Consider the following 22,913-nt stretch of genomic DNA (forward strand, 5'->3'; position numbering starts at 1 on the left):
ATAACATTTATGTACAAATGGTAACACAAATGGAGTTCTCAGTGACTAAGTTTGAGAGACGTGTCAGGTGATCAACAATACAGAGAACACGATAAATCACTAGAGAGAATTTTGAGAAAATTTTGAGTTTTTTAAAGAGACAATGAAAACTACCTAACTACACTTACCTATTATACAGTCAAAATATTATAGAGGTGCATAACAGGTTCAGAGTCTAGGCTACAAAGTTTTCATAGCTAAGTAAGTTACAGCGGTAACGAACTATTTACACGTTTAAATTTGGTCACAATAATGAGTTATTTATACAGACACAAATTAAGTCACAAACAATTAAAGCCGACGAAAGCTGTCAGTGGTTGTTAAAACCCCTAGGCAAGATGAAAGGCGAGGTCGTATTTGCTCAGGAGTAAGACGCCTGCCTCTGGCGGTGATAAGGCCGGGAGTTCAACTCATCTAAGTTGGGAATTTAATGTTCCCGTAATGTTTATTTTTGGTGGTAATAAGATATTTTTTGAGACTATTCTATACTGTATTGTATACACTAACTATATGAAGTATTGTAAGATATGAAATGACTAATTTCTTTGTAGTAATGTAACAATGGTCGGTGGGGGTCTGACAAAGATCCATTGTGACCTCTGTAATCCTGTTTTGTTGTGCTACCTCTCACCGAATAAGCATGGGGTGTACAATAAACTTAGGTGGCAATAGCTAAAACTTGTGGAAAAAAATAATACAAACAGGAAGACAAGAAAAAACGAGAAGGTTCTGGACAGGTAATGAAAAGGCTAAAGAAAGGGACAGGGAAAGTTTGGGATACACCAGGAATATGACAACACTTGATCACTGGAACTGACTGTGAACCATCATACATATGCTGAACAGATCAAGAGGGAGCACAAAACATGACAAGAGATCACGAGGAAATAAAGATGGAGAGGACGAACAGGAGGAGATAAGAAAAAGACACCCATACCACAGAGCACTCAGTGTTTAGCTTAAAAAAAATCAAGAGTCCATGTTAGACTGGCATATTATAAAAGTCTCTTGATGTGTACACCTTGCAAGTTACGTCAAACATACATTATAATTTACATCTGAAATTTTTTTTAGAAGGACTGGTCCCATAAATAATTCCCCATGAAAGTAAGAGGAAGGCGATGCAAAACACCCCAAAAGGCAGGCAGGAGTGAGACAAGAAAACTTCTTCTTATGACCAGAGCTTTGGTAAGATGGGTAAGGAAGAAGGATGGGTAAGGATGGAAATATTGGAAAAGGGTGGGAGGGGGGAGAGTGGTAGGATATAAAAGGTAAGTGGCCCAACCACTTTGGTGTAATTTAAAAGGTGTATGTGAAATAATAAGATATTCTTAAAGGGGTATAATACTAACCCATCAGTCACATAGATATAACAGATATATAAGTACATGACTCTGAATTGGTAGTAATTATACAAGTTGCAATTGCTTTTTTTTGCGATTGCACAACGGATATTTATGCGACAATGAAGGCAATAATTTTCTGGCCAGTTTATAGAATTACGTGACAATGGCTTCTTACAGGTGGTGTCCAGCCATGGTAAATAGCATAATTTTTACATTAGATTGTTATATAAGATGTCTCCCTAATTAGGGGCGATGATTTTCTCAGTATACATAGAAGGGTTCTGGTGCTACCCAATCTTCTTCATCAGGGAGGTTGCTCAATATCATGGGTCGATGGTAATTATCTTTATGTATAAAACGACGGACCCTCTGTGGGAGAGTCATTCTTTGAGTCCTGTGAGGAGGAGTATTGATGATATAATCCGTGGTATTTACCACTTGTATAGGATGTTCTCTATCTGGCATGTATAATTCTTGCATTGAATAGAGTTTTCTTTTTTAGGGTGTCAAGGCGTACATTTATGGCAGTAATATCTTGTTGTATGTGTAAATCTGCCATTTTAAATGTCTCTCCTCCTGGTATCGGTAATGAAGCGAAGAGCTCTATTCTGGACCCTTTGTAGCCGTAGCATGTTGGTCTTTGTTGTTAATGACATTGGGACACAAGAGTATTCGAGTATTGGTCTTATTATCATTTTATACAGATGTTTTTTGACATGTTGAGGGGCTTGATTGAATCGAAAGAGTCTGCTAAGACCAGCTTTGGCTATGTTGATCTTTTTAGTTACATGAGATGTTGAGTGGAGCAGCCTGTCTATTTCATATCCCAAAATCTTGTTAGGGTTTCTAATGGCTACAGGTGTACCTCAGATGGAGATACCCCCTTTATCTTCAATTGTTGATGCAAAACATCCTATCGTGCTAACAAGGACCTTGTCAGGATTAGTCGTAATTCTCCATTTCTTTTCCCAATTAGATGTTCTACGAAGTTCAATATTCATTTTTTCTATGACTCTCTCATACTTGTATTTTCCTGTTACCGGAGTTGATGAGACAACATGAATAACATCATCTGCAAACTGTGTCACAATTGTATCATTAAACTCTGGTTGAGGAAGGTCATTCACATAAATGTTGAACAGAATTGGACTTAGACAAGAACCTTGTGGGACACCAGCTGTCGGTATAAAAGGCTCTGTCGACCTGCCATGAAAGGTGGGAATGATTTTTCTTTGAGTTAAGAAATTATATATTAATCTGAGAAAAGTCCAGTTATGGTCTGGTAGGTCAATGAGTTTGTATATAAGACCATCATGCCATAAGCTATCAAAAGCTTTATGAACATCTCTGGTGGCAATTAAGGCAAGATTGCCCTGATGTCTTAGACTTGCTACAGTATCGAAAATAACATTTATTGCATGATTGGTACCTTTATGTGTTCTAAAGTCAAATTGTTTTTCACTAAAAAAGTGATTAAACTCCATATAGTAGTTCAATCTGTTGGAAATGACTTTCTCAAGAACTTTCCCAGTGACTTCATACAAGGGGGATTAACAACACATCCCTGGCCGTCCTCAAAAAGAAACTGGATAAATATCTCACGTTAGTGCCTGATGAACTGGGTTGTGATGCTAACGTTGGACTTCGTATAACTACCACTAACAGCCTGATTCGTTAAGCCGTCGACCGTTAAGTCTGGGGCAGGGCTGCCGACCCTTGGAACAGTGGCGTCGCTAGGGTTGGTGTCACTCGGGGCGGCATCTTTAGTGTCACCCCCATGAAATCTAAGGGCGGGGGGGAGGGGGGAGTAAACTCCAGTTACGTCACTACTGCATGACCAGTAACTAATGTTTATCAATGAGAACGTTTAAGGGCCATAAACTGAACAGAAGAATACTTCTCAACTTCATTAATGATAAAATAAATAATCGTAGTAATATTGAGGAAACATGAACTCAAATACCACTTTGAGTACAGCTAATAGATCCTACATTTATTCATCTTCAACAATGAAAAAAAAAGTTGAAAAATAAAGAAAAGCATTGCAATGTCAGAGGAACACTAGTTCCGATTTGACCTTGAGTACAGGTAACATCTCAGTGAATCTGATCTTACATTTCCTTGTCTTCAATCCTGCAAAATCATCTATCACATCTTCAAAATCAATGTTTTTTTCCATATATATATGCCTATTTGTACGCTGTAATCATAATAAGCTATATAGAAACGAAGGATTCTTCTCTTATATTGGTGCAGCACTCTTTTGTGCATTAGTGTCACCTTCTTTGGAGGCTCTATGGTGTCACCCGGGGTGGCTCCCCCCCCTTACGACGTCACTCTATGGTGTCACCCGGGGTGGCTCGCTCCCCCCCCCCTTACGACGTCACTGCCTCGGAACATTCTTCAGGTAGACTCCAGGTAGTGTGACCACGCTACACCACCATGAAAAAACCTGGTACACTCATCTCAATGTTTGATAGTATAGTTACAAAAATGGATCTCTAGTAAACGCCGAAAAAAATACTATATCGCTGCAATATGAAATAGAATCCATGAAATATTCAATTAAACACGTCACCATCTGTCAACCCCCCCCCCCCATCTGCCACTATCGCCCAAATAACAGAAGCTATAGGGTTTATCAGCTACCGTAGCTGATAAACCCTAATGTACTACTTGACGATATCCTCACTGTCCTGAAGTCTCCCAGGTGAAGCTGACATATGTCAACAGTGTGTGACACATACTGTATGTTTCCCATACTATATGTAACCCATACTGTGTGTGACCCATACTGTGTAACCCGCACTGTGTGTGACCCATACTGTGTGACCCGCACTGTGTGACCCATACTGTGTGACCCGCACTGTGTGTGACCCATACTGTGACCCGCACTGTGTGACCCATACTGTGTAACCCGCACTGTGTGTGACCCATACTGTGTGACCCGCACTGTGTGACCCATACTGTGTGACCCGCACTGTGTGTGACCCATACTGTGACCCGCACTGTGTGACCCATACTGTGTAACCCGCACTGTGTGTGACCCATACTGTGTGACCCGCACTGTGTGACCCATACTGTGTAACCCGCACTGTGTGTGACCCATACTGTGTGACCCGCACTGTGTGACCCATACTGTGTAACCCGCACTGTGTGTGACCCATACAGTGTGACCCGCACTGTGTGACCCATACTGTGTAACCCGCACTGTGTGTGACCCATACTGTGTGACCCGCACTGTGTGTGACCCATACTGTGTGACCCGCACTGTGTGACCCATATTGTGTGACACGCACTGTATGTGACTCGCACTGTGTGACCTGTACTGCATGTGACCCGCACTGTGTGACCCGAACTGTGTGTGACACGCACTGTGACCCGCACTGTGTCCCGCACTGTGTGACCGGCACTGTGTGTGACCCGCACTGTGTGTGACCCGCACTGTTACCCGCACTGTGTGACCCGCACTGTGTGTGACCCGCACTGTTACCCGCACTGTGTGACCCGCACTGTGTGAGACCCGCACTGTTACCCGCACTGTGTGACCCGCACTGTGTGACCCGAACTGTGTGACCCGCACTGTTACCCGCACTGTGTGACCCGCACTGTGACCCGCACTGTGACCCTCACTGTGACCCGCACTGTGGTGGAATATGACAGGAAAACATAGCTAGTTTTGGTATCCATATTGTAGCAGCTCACTGATGATGTGTCTAATTTTGCAAAATGAAATAAAAATCAGCCTTAGACCTAGTACCCGGCAAGGCACAGTCATAGACCTAGTACCCGGCAAGGCACAGTCATAGACCTAGTACCCGGCAAGGCACAGCCATAGACCTAGTACCCGGCAAGGCACAGTCATAGACCTAGTACCCGGCAAGGCACAGCCATAGACCTAGTACCCGGCAAGGCACAGCCATAGACCTAGTACCCGGCAAGGCACAGTCATAGACCTAGTACCCGGCAAGGCACAGCCATAGACCTAGTACCCGGCAAGGCACAGCCTTAGACCTAGTACCCGGCAAGGCACAATCATAGACCTAGTACCCGGCAAGGCACAGTCATAGACCTAGTACCCGGCAAGGCACAGCCATAGACCTAGTACCCGGCAAGGCACAGCCATAGACCTAGTACCCGGCAAGGCACAGCCATAGACCTAGTACCCGGCAAGGCACAGCCATAGACCTAGTACCCGGCAAGGCACAGTCATAGACCTAGTACCCGGCAAGGCACAGTCATAGACCTAGTACCCGGCAAGGCACAGTCATAGACCTAGTACCCGGCAAGGCACAGTCATAGACCTAGTACCCGGCAAGGCACAGTCATAGACCTAGTACCCGGCAAGGCACAGTCATAGACCTAGTACCCGGCAAGGCACAGTCATAGACCTAGTACCCGGCAAGGCACAGTCATAGACCTAGTACCCGGCAAGGTACAGTCACAGACCTAGTACCCGGCAAGGCACTGTCATAGACCTAGTACCCGGCAAGGCACAGTCATAGACCTAGTACCCAGCAAGGCACAGCCACAGACCAAGTACCCGGCAAGGCACAGTCATAGACCTAGTACCCAGCAAGGCACAGCCACAGACCTAGTACCCGGCAAGGCACAGCCTTAGACCTAGTACCCGGCAAGGCACAGTCATAGACCTAGTACCCGGCAAGGCACAGTCATAGACCTAGTACCCGGCAAGGCACAGCCTTAGACCTAGTACCCGGCAAGGCACAGTCATAGACCTAGTACCCGGCAAGGCACAGTCATAGACCTAGTACCCGGCAAGGCACAGCCACAGACCTAGTACCCGGCAAGGCACAGCCTTAGACCTAGTACCCGGCAAGGCACAGTCATAGACCTAGTACCCGGCAAGGCACAGTCATAGACCTAGTACCCGGCAAGGCACAGTCGTACACCTAGTACCCGGCAAGGCACAGCCACAGACCTAGTACCCGGCAAGGCACAGTCGTACACCTAGTACCCGGCAAGGCACTGTCATAGACCTAGTACCCGGCAAGGCACAGCCTTAGACCTAGTACCCGGCAAGGCACAGTCATAGACCTAGTACCCGGCAAGGCACAGTCATAGACCTAGTACCCGGCAAGGCACAGCCATAGACCTAGTACCCGGCAAGGCACAGTCGTACACCTAGTACCCGGCAAGGCACAGCCACAGACCTAGTACCCGGCAAGGCACAGTCGTACACCTAGTACCCGGCAAGGCACAGCCATAGACCTAGTACCCGGCAAGGCACAGCCATAGACCTAGTACCCGGCAAGGCACATCCATAGACGTAGTACCCGGCAAGGCACAGTCATAGACCTAGAACCCGGCAAGGCACAGTCATAGACCTAGTACCCGGCAAGGCACAGTCATAGACCTAGTACCCGTCAAGGCACAGTCATAGACCTAGTACCCGGCAAGGCACAGCCATAGACCTAGTACCCGGCTAGGCACAGTCATAGACCTAGTACTCGGCAAGGCACAGTCATAGACCTAGTACCCGGCAAGGCACAGTCATAGACCTAGTACCCGGCAAGGCACTGTCATAGACCTAGTACCCGGCAAGGCACTGTCATAGACCTAGTACCCGGCAAGGCACAGTCATAGACCTAGTACCCGGCAAGGCACAGTCATAGACCTAGTACCCGGCAAGGCACAGTCATAGACCTAGTACCCGGCAAGGCACAGCCATAGACCTAGTACCCGGCAAGGCACAGTCATAGACCTAGTACCCGGCAAGGCACAGCCATAGACCTAGTACCCAGCAAGGCACAACCATAGACCTAGTACCCGGCAAGGCACAACCATAGACCTAGTACCCGGCAAGGCACAGCCATAGACCTAGTACCCGGCAAGGTACAACCATAGACCTAGTACCAGGCAAGGTACAACCATAGACCTAGTACCGGGCAAGGCACAGCCATAGACCTAGTACTCGGCAAGGCACAGCTATAGACCTAGTACCCGGCAAGGCACAACCATAGACCTAGTACCCGGCAAGGCACAACCATAGACCTAGTACCCGGCAAGGCACAGTCATAGACCTAGTACCCGGCAAGGCACATAGACCTAGTACCCGGCAAGGCACAGTCATAGACCTAGTACCCGGCAAGGCACAGTCATAGACCTAGTACCCGGCAAGGCACAGTCATAGACCTAGTAACCGGCAAGGCACAGTCAAAGACCTAGTACCCGGCAAGGCACAGCCATAGACCTAGTACCCGGCAAGGCACAGTCATAGACCTAGTACCCGGCAAGGCACAGCCATAGACCTAGTACCCAGCAAGGCACAACCATAGACCTAGTACCCGGCAAGGCACAACCATAGACCTAGTACCCGGTAAGGCACAGTCATAGACCTAGTACCCGGCAAGGCACAGCCTTAGACCTAGTACCCGGCAAGGCACAATCATAGACCTAGTACCCGGCAAGGCACAGTCATAGACCTAGTACCCGGCAAGGCACAGCCTTAGACCTAGTACCCGGTAAGGCACAGTCATAGACCTAGTACCCGGCAAGGCACAGCCTTAGACCTAGTACCCGGCAAGGCACAATCATAGACCTAGTACCCGGCAAGGCACAGTCATAGACCTAGTACCCGGCAAGGCACAGCCATAGACCTAGTACCCGGCAAGGCACAGCCACAGACCTAGTACCCGGCAAGGCACAGTCATAGACCTAGTACCCGGCAAGGCACAGTCATAGACCTAGTACCCAGCAAGGCACAGTCATAGACCTAGTACCCGGCAAGGCACAGTCATAGACCTAGTACCCAGCAAGGCACAGTCATAGACCTAGTACCCGGCAAGGCACAGCCACAGACCCAGTACCCGGCAAGGCACAGTCATAGACCTAGTACCCGGCAAGGCACAGTCATAGACCTAGTACCCGGCAAGGCACAGTCATAGACCTAGTACCCGGCAAGGCATAGTCATAGACCTAGTACCCGGCAAGGCACAGTCATAGACCTAGTACCCGGCAAGGCACAGCCTTAGACCTAGTACCCGGCAAGGCACAGTCATAGACCTAGTACCCGGCAAGGCACAGTCATAGACCTAGTACCCGGCAAAGCACATAGACCTAGTACCCAGCAAGGCACAGTCATAGACCTAGTACCCGGCAAGGCACAGTCATAGACCTAGTACCCGGCAAGGCACAGTCATAGACCTAGTACCCAGCAAGGCACAGTCATAGACCTAGTACCCGGCAAGGCACAGTCATAGACCTAGTACCCGGCAAGGCACAGCCATAGACCTAGTACCCGGCAAGGCACAGCCATAGACCTAGTACCCGGCAAGGCACAGTCATAGACCTAGTACCCGGCAAGGCACATAGACCTAGTACCCGGCAAGGCACAGTCATAGACCTAGTACCCGGCAAGGCACAGTCATAGACCTAGTACCCGGCAAGGCACAGCCATAGACCTAGTACCCGACAAGGCACAGCCACAGACCTAGTACCCGGCAAGGCACAGCCACAGACCTAGTACCCGGCAAGGCACAGCCACAGACCTAGTACCCGGCAAGGCACAGCCAATGACCTAGTACCCGGCAAGGCACAGCCATAGACCTAGAACCCGGCAAGGCACAGTCATAGACCTAGTACCCGGCAAGGCACAGTCATAGACCTAGTACCCGGCAAGGCACAGTCATAGACCTAGTACCCGGCAAGGCACAGTCATAGACCTAGTACCCGGCAAGGCACAGTCATAGACCTAGTACCCGGCAAGGCACAACCATAGACCTAGTACCCGGCAAGGCACATAGACCTAGTACCCAGCAAGGCACAGTCATAGACCTAGTACCCGGCAAGGCACAGTCATAGACCTAGTACCCGGCAAGGCACAGTCATAGACCTAGTACCCGGCAAGGCACAGTCATAGACCTAGTACCCGGCAAGGCACAGCCATAGACCTAGTACCCGGCAAGGCACAGTCATAGACCTAGTACCCGGCAAGGCACAGCCATAGACCTAGTACCCAGCAAGGCACAACCATAGACCTAGTACCCGGCAAGGCACAACCATAGACCTAGTACCTGGGAAGGCACAGCCATAGACCTAGTACCCGGCAAGGTACAACCATAGACCTAGTACCCGGCAAGGCACAAAGACCTAGTACCCGGCAAGGCACAACCATAGACCTAGTACCCGGCAAGGCACAACCATAGACCTAGTACCCGGCAAGGCACAGTCATAGACCTAGTACCCGGCAAGGCACAGTCAAAGACCTAGTACCCGGCAAGGCACAACCATAGACCTAGTACCCGGCAAGGCACAGTCATAGACCTAGTACCCGGCAAGGCACAGTCATAGACCTAGTACCCGGCAAGGCACAGTCATAGACCTAGTACTCGGCAAGGCACAGCCACAGACCTAGTACCCGGCAAGGCACAGCCACAGACCTAGTACCCGGCAAGGCACAGCCACAGACCTAGTACCCGGCAAGGCACAATCATAGACCTAGTACCCGGCAAGGCACAGTCATAGACCTAGTACCCGGCAAGGCACAGTCATAGACCTAGTACCCGGCAAGGCACAGTCATAGACCTAGTACCCGGCAAGGCACAGCCATAGACCTAGTACCCGGCAAGGCACAGCTATAGACCTAGTACCCGGCAAGGCACAACCATAGACCTAGTACCCGGCAAGGCACAACCATAGACCTAGTACCCGGCAAGGCACAGTCATAGACCTAGTACCCGGCAAGGCACAGTCAAAGACCTAGTACCCGGCAAGGCACAACCATAGACCTAGTACCCGGCAAGGCACAGTCATAGACCTAGTACCCGGCAAGGCACAGTCATAGACCTAGTACCCGGCAAGGCACAGCGATAGACCTAGTACCCAGCAAGGCACAGTCATAGACCTAGTACCCGGCAAGGCACAGTCATAGACCTAGTACCCAGCAAGGCACAGCCATAGACCTAGTACCCGGCAAGGCACAGTCATAGACCTAGTACCCGGCAAGGCACAGTCATAGACCTAGTACCCGGCAAGGCACAGTCATAGACCTAGTACCCAGCAAGGCACAGTCATAGACCTAGTACCCGGCAAGGCACAGTCATAGACCTAGTACCCGGCAAGGCACAGTCAAAGACCTAGTACTCGGCAAGGCACAGCCACAGACCTAGTACCCGGCAAGGCACAGCCACAGACCTAGTACCCGGCAAGGCACAGCCACAGACCTAGTACCCGGCAAGGCACATAGACCTAGTACCCGGCAAGGCACAGTCATAGACCTAGTACCCGGCAAGGCACAGTCATAGACCTAGTACCCGGCAAGGCACAGTCATAGACCTAGTACCCGGCAAGGCACAGTCATAGACCTAGTACTCGGCAAGGCACAGCCATAGACCTAGTACCCGGCAAGGCACAGTCATAGACCTAGTACCCGGCAAGGCACAGTCATAGACCTAGTACCCGGCAAGGCAAAGTCATAGACCTAGTACCCGGCAAGGCACAATCATAGACCTAGTACCCGGCAAGGCACAGTCATAGACCTAGTACCCGGCAAGGCACAGCCACAGACCTAATACCCGACAAGGCACAGCCACAGACTTAGTACCCGGCAAGGCACAGCCACAGACCTAGTACCCGGCAAGGCACAGTCATAGACCTAGTACCCGGCAAGGCACAGCCATAGACCTAGTACCCGGCAAGGCACAGTCATAGACCTAGTACCCGGCAAGGCACAGCCACAGACCTAGTACCCGACAAGGCACAGCCATAGACCTAGTACCCGGCAAGGCACAGTCATAGACCTAGTACCCAGCAAGGCACAGTCATAGACCTAGTACACGGCAAGGCACAGTCATAGACCTAGTACCCGGCAAGGCACAGCCACAGATCTAATACCCGGCAAGGCACAGTCATAGACCTAGTACCCGGCAAGGCACAGTCATAGACCTAGTACCCGGCAAGGCACAGTCATAGACCTAGTACCCAGCAAGGCACAGCCATAGACCTAGCACCCGGCAAGGCACAAAGACCTAGTACCCGGCAAGGCACAGTCATAGACCTAGTACCCGGCAAGGCACAGCCTTAGACCTAGTACCTGGCAAGGCACAGTCATAGACCTAGTACCCGGCAAGGCACAGCCATATACCTAGTACCCGACAAGGCACAGTCATAGACCTAGTACCCGGCAAGGCACAGTCATAGACCTAGTACCCGGCAAGGCACAGTCATAGACCTAGTACCCGGCAAGGCAATCATAGACCTAGTACCCGGCAAGGCACAACCATAGACCTAGTACCTGGCAAGGCACAGTCATAGACCTAGTACCCGGCAAGGCACAGTCATAGACCTAGTACCCGGCAAGGCACATAGACCTAGTACCCAGCAAGGCACAGTCATAGACCTAGTACCCGGCAAGGCACAGCCATAGACCTAGTACCCGGCAAGGCACAGTCATAGACCTAGTACCCGGCAAGGCACAGCCACAGACCTAGTACCCGGCAAGGCACAGTCATAGACCTAGTACCCGGCAAGGCACAGCCATAGACCTAGTACCCGGCAAGGCACAGTCATAGACCTAGTACCCGGCAAGGCACAGTCATAGACCTAGTACCCGGCAAGGCACATAGACCTAGTACCCAGCAAGGCACAGTCATAGACCTAGTACCCGGCAAGGCACAGCCATAGACCTAGTACCCGGCAAGGCACAGTCATAGACCTAGTACCCGGCAAGGCACAGCCACAGACCTAGTACCCGGCAAGGCACAGTCATAGACCTAGTACCCGGCAAGGCACAGCCACAGACCTAATACCCGGCAAGGCACAGCCACAGACCTAGTACCCGGCAAGGCACAGCCATTGACCTAGTACCCGGCAAGGCACAGTCATAGACCTAGTAACCGGCAAGGCACAGTCATAGACCTAGTACACGGCAAGGCACAGTCATAGACCTAGTACCCGGCAAGGCACAGCCACAGACCTAATACCCGGCAAGGCACAGTCATAGACCTAGTACCCGGCAAGGCACAGTCATAGACCTAGTACCCGGCAAGGCACAGTCATAGACCCAGTACCCGGCAAGGCACAGCCACAGACCTAGTACCCGGCAAGGCACAGTCATAGACCTAGTACCCGGCAAGGCACAGTCATAGACCTAGTACCCGGCAAGGCACAGTCATAGACCTAGTACCCGGCAAGGCACAGCCATAGACCTAGTACCCGGCAAGGCACAGTCATAGACCTAGTACCCGGCAAAGCACAGCCATAGACCTAGTACCCGGCAAGGCACAGTCATAGACCTAGTACCCGGCAAGGCACAGTCATAGACCTAGTACCCGGCAAGGCACAGTCATAGACCTAGTACCCGGCAAGGCACAGCCATAGACCTAGTACCCGGCAAGGCACAGTCATAGACCTAGTACCCGGCAAGGCACAGTCATAGACCTAGTACCCGGCAAGGCACATAGACCTAGTACCCAGCAAGGCACAGTCATAGACCTAGTACCCGGCAAGGCACAGCCATAGACCTAGTACCCGGCAAGGCACAGTCATAGACCTAGTACCCGGCAAGGCAAAGTCATAGACCTAGTACCCGGCAAGGCACAGTCATAGACCTAGTACCCGGCAAGGCACAGTCATAGACCTAGTACCCAGCAAGGCACAGTCATAGACCTAGTACCCGGCAAGGCACAGTCGTAGACCTAGTACCCGGCAAGGCACAGCCATAGACCTAGTACCCGGAAAGGCACAGTCATAGACCTAGTACCCGGCAAGGCACAGTCATAGACCTAGTACCCGGCAAGGCACAGTCATAGACCTAGTACCCAGCAAGGCACTGTCATAGACCTAGTACCTGGCAAGGCACTGTCATAGACCTAGTACCCGGCAAGGCACATAGACCTAGTACCCGGCAAGGCACAGCCATAGACCTAGTACCCGGCAAGGCACAGTCATAGATCTAGTACCCGGCAAGGCACAGTCATAGACCTAGTACCCGGCAAGGCACTTTCATAGACCTAGTGCCCGGCAAGGCACAGTCATAGACCTAGTATACGGCAAGGCACAGCCATAGACCTAGTACCCAGAAAGGCACAGTCATAGACCTAGTACCCGGCAAGGCACAGCCATAGACCTAGTACCCGGCAAGGCACAGCCATAGACCTAGTACCCGGCAAGGCACAGCCATAGACCTAGTACCCGGCAAGGCACAACCATAGGCCTAGTACCCGGCAAGGCACAGCCATATGCCTGACACCAGGCTAGGCACAGCCACAGACCTGACACGCTGCTATTGACAGCCATAGGCCTGACACGAGGCTAGGCACAGCCACAGACCTGACACGCGGCTAGGGACAATCATAGGCCTGACACGCGGCTAGGGACAATCATAGGCCTGACACCAGGCTAGGCACAGCCACAGACCTGACACGCGGCTAGGGACAGCCATAGGCCTGGCACCAGGCTCGGCACAGCCACAGACCTGACACACGGCTAGGGACAGCCATAGGCCTGACATCCAGCTAGAACAAGAAACTACCTAGTGGGACTTCTTCCTTCTTAAGTGGGTGTGACTTGGACCTGCCTAGCATGGGTCAGTAGGCCTGCTGCAGTGCTCCTTCTTTCTTATATTCCCATATAAACATTAGCCGTTATAAATAATTATGGAAAACATGGAGAGAAGACTGTCACCAAACGTTTGTGTAGTGCAAATTTGTTACTCGTCAGCTGTGATACACTGTTATGGTATAAACCTTGGTAATAAATACCGACAAGTTGGTTTAGAAAGACACGTAAGCAAACACTATAACATATTTATTAGAAAACGTTTCGGTCCTGGGACCTTGATCACTTCTAACAGAGGTAGAAAGACATTATATATATAGGCGGAGAGTGAGATGTGACGCACGTGACCTGAGGAATGTCATAAGAACATAATGGAGGAACACTGTAGAAGGCCTACTAGCCCATGCGAGGCAGGTCCTTATCAAAACAACCTCTGCCTGCCTATGAGGACGGGCAGACGATGAAATCACGTGACTCCTGTGTTGTTGGGTTGGTGCTGCTTAAGTATCATGTATGCCAATGTTTTTGAAATTTTGTAGTTTCCAGTGTTGCGTTCTATAGTGTCGGTGACGGCGATTAGTGAGGCTTCTAGGCACCGTCGGCGTCTGAGGTCTGGTTCGGTGAGAACGAGTTGTGCCTCGTTCCAATTCATCAAATGGCCCGTGGAGTCTCTGTGAAGGACACATGCGTACCTTACATCGTCTCTGTTAGAGGCATTTCGATGCTCATTCAGGCGGACTGCAAGATGTCTGCCTGTCTCGCCTACATATTTCTTGGGACAGAACCCACAGGGTATAGTGTAGACGCCTGCTGTAGAAGTTAGAGGTGTGGGGCTGCGTTTCGTAGTGAGGTCTTTGACAGAGGATGTGTTTATGGTGGAAACGTTGATGTTACTCATAGCAAGTGCCCGGCGAGTATTCGTGGCAACATCGCCACATGGGAGTACTATGAACTGTTTAGGGGGCTGTTCCATGGGCGGTTTGTTGAGGATAGCTTGTGCCTTGAGTCTGCAATCTCGGATGAAGAAAGATGGGAACTGAAGACGTGTAAAGGCTTGTGTTATGTAAGTGCATTCTTCTAGAAAACAAGGGCTGGATATGCGAAGAGCTCTCAAGAAGAAGCCAATGAGGACTCCTCTCTTAGTGCGGGTGTCTTGGTGTGAATAAAAGTGTATAAGATCGTCCTTGTTGGTAGGTTTTCTATACACTTTGAAGAGAAGTTTGTCACTGTCGGGAGATCTGCACAGTAGAACGTCGAGGAAAGGAAGTTTGCCATCATTTTCGAGTTCAAGTGTAAACTTTATTGATGGTTCAACTGCATTGATCTTGTTGAGAAGGGCCAGGATATTGAGACGTCTCGGATAGAAAACCAATATATCATCAACGTATCTTAGCCAGGTAACGGTGTTGGGAATGAGGGTGCTGAATTTCTCTGTCTCCAAGTTTTCCATGAAGAGGTTGGCAAGCACAGCACTGAGCGGGCTGCCCATTGCCATCCCAAAGCATTGTAACAGTTGTCCTGATACTTGAAGAAGTTGAAATTAACACACAGTTCCACTAGATTGATGAAATCTAGAAGAGGTAAAGGGAGGTCGTGGTTTTCACTTGGATTGGCCACCACAATCGCCGGATCTAAATATTATCGAGCATCTGTAGAGTCAATTGGAACAGCAAGTCAGGAACTGATTTCCTCTACCGTCGTTCTGGAAGAGTTAGAGCAGGTGTTGCTTGAGGAATAGCTCAGAATTCCCCTGGATACTGTTCAAATACTATATGAATCTATTTCTCGACGAAGTGGTGCTGTTTTAGCTGCAAGTGGAGGACCAACTCCATATTGAAAATATGAAAATGTTATAGAGCAAGGTGCCAACATTTCGTTTATAGAAAATATACTCTTATCTAGCCTCGGTGAGCTAGCAAACTGCATGAAATACATACACAAATAACCCGCACATAGAAGAGAGAAGCTTACGACGACGTTTCGGTCCGACTTGGACCATTTACAAAGTCACACTAACCAGAAGTGGAACAGGACGGCTATATATAGGCAGGAAGAGGTAAATGGTTCAAATCGGACCGAAACGTCGTCGTAAGCTTCTCTCTATGTGCGGGTTATTTGTGTATCGTTCCAGTCACGGTATTGTGCCTTTTTTTGTTAGTTATGCATGAAATACATGAAAGTGACATAGAAAATGGGAAACATATATACAAGGGGTAACTCGCAAAGCTCAGACACAGAAAATGAGAAACGAATATAGTATACTGTATCCGTAAAATAGGTAACTCCCACAAACCTCCCTGACACAGAAAATGGGTAGCAAGTATATACAAGGGCCAAGGGGTAACTCTCACAGAACACGAGTGTAAAAGAGATGATATAAATGATATTATACACATAAAATACCACTCGGGGATCAGCAGCAAACTCCGATTTGACTGCTAATACAAAGAACAAAAAATTACGTATGCAAGGAGGGAACAGGAGCTGTTAATCGAACCCTGCAACTACTCACAGGCGAGTACATACAGGCAAGTACATATGGCGAGTATATATGAGTGCATATGGGTGAGAGCATATAGGCGAGTACATACAGGCGAGTACATACAGGCGAGTACATACAGGTGAGTACATACAGGCAAGTACATATAGGTGAGTACATATATTTCAAGAGTTTCGTCACTTGACTCACGAAATCGTAATGACACGATTGCAAACAAACCATACCACGGGTGGGGTTTGATCCCGCGGTCAGTCTCAAAACTTCAGACCGTCGCGTTAACCACTGGACCAGCTAGCCACAATAAGATTCGTCCAACTAGGTATATTTCTACACCATAGGAAGGTTAGCATAGGCACCACTGTGACCACAAATGCAAGTTTTTACAGACGAATCTCCAGCTAGCGTGGCCGTGACGAACTCTAGCTCAAGTCCCCTCAAAACCGTTAACATGCCTCACGAAATCGTAATGACACGATTGCAAACAAACCATACCACGGGTGGGGTTTGATCCCGCGGTCAGAGTTCGTCACGACCACGCTAGCTGGAGATTCTTCTGTAAAAACTTGCATTTGTGGTCACAGTGGTGCCTATGCAAACCTTCCTATGGTGTAGAAATATACCTAGTTGGACGAATCTTATTGTGGCTAGCTGGTCCAGTGGTTAACGCGACGGTCTGGAGTTTTAAGACTCTCTGACCGCGGGATCAAACCCCACCCGTGGTATGGTTTGTTTCGTCACTTGTCAGTTCTGGTACAAATACAGAACAAATCAGTTGGCAAAATGACGTGATCTATTAACTAAAATGTGTTCTACTCATATAAGCAACAATCCCCACATATCACCAGAATAGGAGGAGGAGGTTCGGTTCAAGCCAAGTGAATATAAACTAACCATGGTATTCACAACCATTCAGACCCCAGAGATATTTTAGTGCCAGGGAGGAAAAAAAAACAGAATAGCAGGAAAAGGCAAGAATACTCCATCACCTCGGAGCCAGCCACTCTGAACTGGAAACAAAGCCAGTGACTGCCTCATTACACATAGATATTAATATCAATAAAAAAATTCCTACTAACAATATAACATAATTTGCCTTGCAAATATACAAGGCCTCTTTTTACCAAGCCACAACAACAAAATACTGTTTCTCAGTGGACTCTTCACCAACTCAAATGAAATATTGGCACCTTTCAATGAAAACAAATGGAAAATCACTGCTGACAACGAAATATGGATACATGGTTTTCTCTATATTCTCCAGCTTTGTTATTTTGCCTATTTTAAATGGGGCTGTTAATATGCAGCAGTATTTCATACAAAAAAATCCAGGTGGCTTAAAGATTATCATTACTGGCTTGGGAACTCTTTGATTTAAAGGTTCTAGTTGTCCATCTTATCAATTCCCTAGAATCCAGAACAATTGCCAGAAATCTGGAAGACAGCAAATGTAGTCCAGATATTTAAGGAGACAGACAGGAAGTGTTTAACTACATACTAGTACCACTGACATCCATACTACAGGGTAATATTGAAGATAGTCAGGAGAGCAGAGGAACACTCAGAAGTGGTTTCATAGATAATATCCACCATGATTGTTATAGATATAGTAAATCTGATCTCACAAAATTGCTGGAGCTCTATGTCACAGTGACAAAAGTGAGATAGAAGCAGGATGGATGGACTTCAAGAAGGTATTTGGTAATTTACGTCACTAGACTGGGGGAGGGATAAGGCAAAAATGTTCGAGAAGAGATGTCAGAATGAGAATGTGTAACAAGCTGAGTTCCACAAAGACTGATATTAGAATCGATACTTTTCTGGTATATAAAACTGACATACCAGAAGAGTCAAATGCATCACTGTTTGCACATGATGTAACATTAATGATAAACACTGGTGAGGATAAGACAGATACAAACAGATCATGACAGACTACAGGATTGGTTAAATAAGTGGCTATTGGAATTCAACTTGAGTAAATGCAAGATTATGAAAACTGGGAAAAGCGTAAGACGACGTAACTGACTACAGACTCGGGGGAACACAGGCTGTATAAAACCTCACTCAAGGAGAAAGAACCAGGGCTGAGTATAGTGCAGAACATATCACCAGAGGCACACAAATGAATAACCGGTGCGGTGTATGATCGTCTGACAAATGAAAGACTAGCTTTCAGGACTCTCAACTGTTATTCACTGCCCTGATGAACAATTGAATATGTGCAACATCTGGGTATCTTTACTGTAGACATTTCGCCATCTACTGTCTTTATCAATACAAATTCAAGGACATAATTGGAAGACAACAGAACTATATAAGAAAGATGAGGTAATTAGTCCCTCCGTCTTGGAGTTGGTGAAAAGCACCGTAGTGGCGAAGAGTCTGAAGACTTCACCAACTCCAAGACGGAGGGACTAATTACCTCATCTTTCGTATATAGTTCTGTTGTCTTCCAATTATGTCCTTGAATTTGTATTGATCAAGCCACTGGATGGTGAAACGTCTACAATAAAGATACCCAGATGTTGCACATGTTTAATTCTTCATCTTGTCGGTATTACATATCATACATGTAAATTCACTGCCCTATATGTTACATCTGTCCGGTTCATATTGAAGTACACAGTACCAGCATGGAAATTTCACCTGGTAATGTTAGGAAATGGACAAAGTGTACAAATGTTCACCGGAACTAGTACCACCGCTAAGGAAAAATGTGCAATCAGGAGAGGGTAGACGAAATGAACTTGGCATTACATAACAGAACCAGGAGAGACATGATAACGACATACAGAATACTCAGAGAGTTTAATAAAGTAGATGGCATAGTGTTGGGGAAGCAGGAACCTGGTACACGAGGACACAGTTGGTCAGGGTACCCACAGTCACAGGGTAGTCTGGGTACCCACAGTCACAGGGTAGTCTGGGCACCCACAGTCACAGGGTAGTCTGGGCACCCACAGTCACAGGGTAGTCTGGGCACCCACAGTCACAGGGTAGTCTGGGTACCCACAGTCACAGGGTAGTCTGGGTACCCACAGTCACAGGGAAGTCTGGGTACCCACAGTCACAGGGTAGTCTGGGTACTCACAGTCACAGGGTAGTCTGCATACCCAGAGTCACAGGGTAGTCTGGGTACCCAGAATCAAAGGTGGCAGCAAAGCATTAGCTAAGAACTATAGACCAACAGCTCTGACATCCCACATCATAAAAATATTTGAAAGAGTGCTAAGAAGCAGGATTGCAAATCACCTGGATTCCCAAAATCTGCACAATCCAGGGCAACATGGGTTCAGGGCAGGTCGCTCCTGCCTCTCACAACTACTGGATCACTATGATATGGCCTTGGATGCACTGGAAGAAAATCAGAATGCAGATGTAATATACACAGACTTTGCAAAAGCGTTTGACAAATTCGATCATGGCGTAATAGCGCACAAAATACGTGCTAAAGGAATAATTGGGAAAGTGGGGAGATGGATCTTCAACTTCCTAACAAATCGAACACAAAGAGTAGTGGTCAACAGAGTTAAATCGGAGGCTGCCATAGTGAAGAGCTCTGTTCCACAAGGCACAGTACTCGCCCCCATCTTATTCCTCATACTCATATCAGACATAAACAGAGATATACACCACAGCACCGTATCATCCTTTGCGGATGATACTAGGATCTGCATGAGGCTGTCATCTGCTGAGGACGCGGTTAACCTCCAAGAAGATATAAACAAAGTTTTCCAGTGGGCAACGGAAAACAATATGATGTTCAATGAGGACAAATTCCAACTACTCCGTTATGGAAAACTGGAGGAGATAATAACTAGAACAGGGTATACTACAAACTCTGGCCATACAATAGAACGGAAAAATAATGTAAGGGACCTGGGAGTAGTAATGTCTGAGGATCTCACTTTCAAGGATCACAACAGTGCCACGATCACAAGTGCAAAGAAAATGAAAGGATGGATAGCGAGAACGTTCAAAACGAGAGATGCCAAGCCAATGATGATCCTTTTCAAATCACTTGTTCTCTCTAGGCTGGAATACTGCTGTACATTAATTTCCCCATTCAAAGCGGGTGAAACTGCAGATCTAGAGAGTGTACAGAGATCCTTAACTGCACGTACTCGTTGGAACGCAGGAGAGAGAGAGAGAGAGAGAGAGAGAGAGAGAGAGAGAGAGAGAGAGAGAGAGAGAGAGAGAGAGAGAGAGAGAGAGAGAGAGAGAGAGAGAGATCATAATCTACACTTGGAAAATCCTGGAAGGAATGGTCCCGAATCTGCGCACATAAATCACTCCCTACGAAAGTAAAAGACTGGGCAGGCGATGCAAAATACCCCCAATTAAAAGTAGGGGCGCCATTGGTACACTAAGAGAAAACACCATAAGTGTCCGGGGCCCAAGACTGTTCAACAGCCTCCCATCAAGCATTAGGGGAATTACCAATAAACCCCAGGCTGCCTTCAAGAGAGAGCTGGACAGATACCTAAAGTCAGTGCCGGATCAGCTGGGCTGTGGCTCGTACGTTGGACTGCGTGCGGCCAGCAGTAACAGCCTGGTTGATCAGGCTCTGATCCAGTGGGAGGCCTGGTCATGGACCGGGCCGCGGGGGCATTGATTCCCGGAATAACCTCCAGGTATCCAGGTAGCCACAGTAGTCCGGGGACTCTCAGCCCCAAGGTAGTCAGGGTATCCACGGCCTCAGTAGTCTGGGTACCCTCAGTCTCACGGTAATCAGGGTATCCATAACCACATAGTCAAGATACCCTCAGCCCCAGGGTAGTCAGGGTATTCAAAACCACATAGTCAGGATACCCTCAGCCCCAGAGTAGTCAGGGTATTCACAACCACAGCAGTCAGGGTACCCTCAGTCGCAGGGAAGTCAGGGTATCCACACCCACATAGTCAGGATACCCTCAGCCCTAGGGTAGTCAGGGTACCCTCAGTCACAGTAGTCAGGGGACCCTCAGCCCCAGGGTGCTCTGCTCCACTCCTAGGTTTAAGAAATATTGCCCGTCATTGTTGTGACTCGTCCGTTTCCTTGACTTCCAATGGTCTTTGTGTACCAGTTTCCTGCTTCTCCATCACTATCTATCCTCGTCCACTTTATCAAGGCCTCTGGGTATTCTGTATGTCGTTACCATGTCTCCCCTGGTTCTGTCCTTTAATACCAGGTTCAATTCATTTAGCTTCTCTTCACCGCTCATTTCCCTCAGGGTAGGGACCAATCCTTGGCGAAGAGGTAGCGTTAGCAAACATTGTTTTAAGGATAGGTATGGCAGGCTAAGAGAATAAACCCAGCAAGTGGAAAGAAAAAACGGGGCCAAGAACTGAGAGTCCACCCATGTAACCACAAATGGCACAAATACATAAATATAAAAAGATGCGCGCACACACACACACACACACACACACACACACACACACACACACACACACACACACACACACACACACACACACACACACACACACACAAATACCTGAAACCGGTTTGTGTTTTCCTAGTGTGGTAGGACGGAAAAGCCACAGGTGAGACGTACACACCAGGGACATTCCTGTCCCATATTGCACTACACCACACCCACTTTTATCTCGCTCTACACTACAACACACTTATGTAGATACAACACTTGCTGTTGTATACGACATACTCGTTGGTGTGCACGACACAATGTGTATGGCAAGCTACACTCGCTGGTGTGTATGATACTCGTCCTGCATGGAAGTCACTAGGTCACACTTCTAGAAAATAATATAGTTTGTGTGTCTTGAGAGCAGGTGCTTAGTCTCCCATGGTTATGTACACTGTTAACCACCTGCCTACATACTTCATGACTACACCACCCTAGACGATCCACTACAATATAATGTACATGTAGCGGGCAGAGACGCAGCAGGTGGGAACTGCGGTATCCAGCTGCTGATACTAGCAGCAGCAGCAGCAGCAGCAGCAGCAGCACAACGGCCACCAATCCATATCTTGGCGGCGGTGGTGAGACCATTGACTGCAAACCGTGACTACTGTGGAGCTGTGTGGTAGGCTGTTGCTGTCACTGCTGCTGTTACCACAGATGGTAGTGGTGGTGGTGCGAATCCTAGACAGAGGTATATACACTAGAGAGGCGGCCAGGGATTATTAACCACTGGTAAGAGAGGAGACTAGGAGCTACCACCACGCCCTCTGTACCGTCACCCGGCTCTTACTGCTGCTGCTCCCAGCCTCTCTCACTCCCACACACTCATCTACTATCCCACCCTCCCCTCTCATCTCCTCTTCATTACTGTTCATATTACCATCGTAACTTTTCCCTCTAACTCGTTCGTCTCTTTCTTATTTACATCTTGATTTCCTCTCGGAGCATTTGCTTGCAACTCCTTATTTCTTTCTACAGTCTTATTATTATACCTTATTTATTTCTTACTAAACCTCTTGCAATATCCTATAGTCTCTAAACATATAAGTTCATTTACTTATTTCTCTCTCTCTCTCTCTCTCTCTCTCTCTCTCT

The 22,913-nt window shown here is 48.3% G+C and overlaps 1 protein-coding gene across 7 annotated transcripts in view; it reads right to left on the reverse strand.

Annotated features, from left to right (window-relative positions):
• The window catches only part of ATP8A (ATPase phospholipid transporting 8A1), an 817,844-nt gene that overhangs the window by 468,174 nt on the left and 326,757 nt on the right, over nucleotides 1-22,913 (reverse strand). The window contains exon 1 of one of the 7 annotated variants that reach the window (XM_070092198.1): nucleotides 22,546-22,630. The exons of 4 other annotated variants lie outside the window; for them this stretch is intronic. Coding sequence is in view for 1 of the 3 variants with exons in the window: in XM_070092200.1 (XP_069948301.1) it covers nucleotides 21,885-21,957 (73 nt within the window). In the remaining 2 variants the exon portion in view is untranslated. Of the gene's footprint in view, nucleotides 1-21,884; nucleotides 22,458-22,545; nucleotides 22,631-22,913 lie in introns of those variants that run through there. 2 more of the 7 variants (XM_070092199.1, XM_070092200.1) reach the window with 2 other exon arrangements.

The sequence above is a fragment of the Cherax quadricarinatus genome, chromosome 38 (genome assembly GCF_038502225.1).
Source record: "Cherax quadricarinatus isolate ZL_2023a chromosome 38, ASM3850222v1, whole genome shotgun sequence".
Lineage (NCBI taxonomy): Eukaryota > Metazoa > Arthropoda > Malacostraca > Decapoda > Parastacidae > Cherax > Cherax quadricarinatus.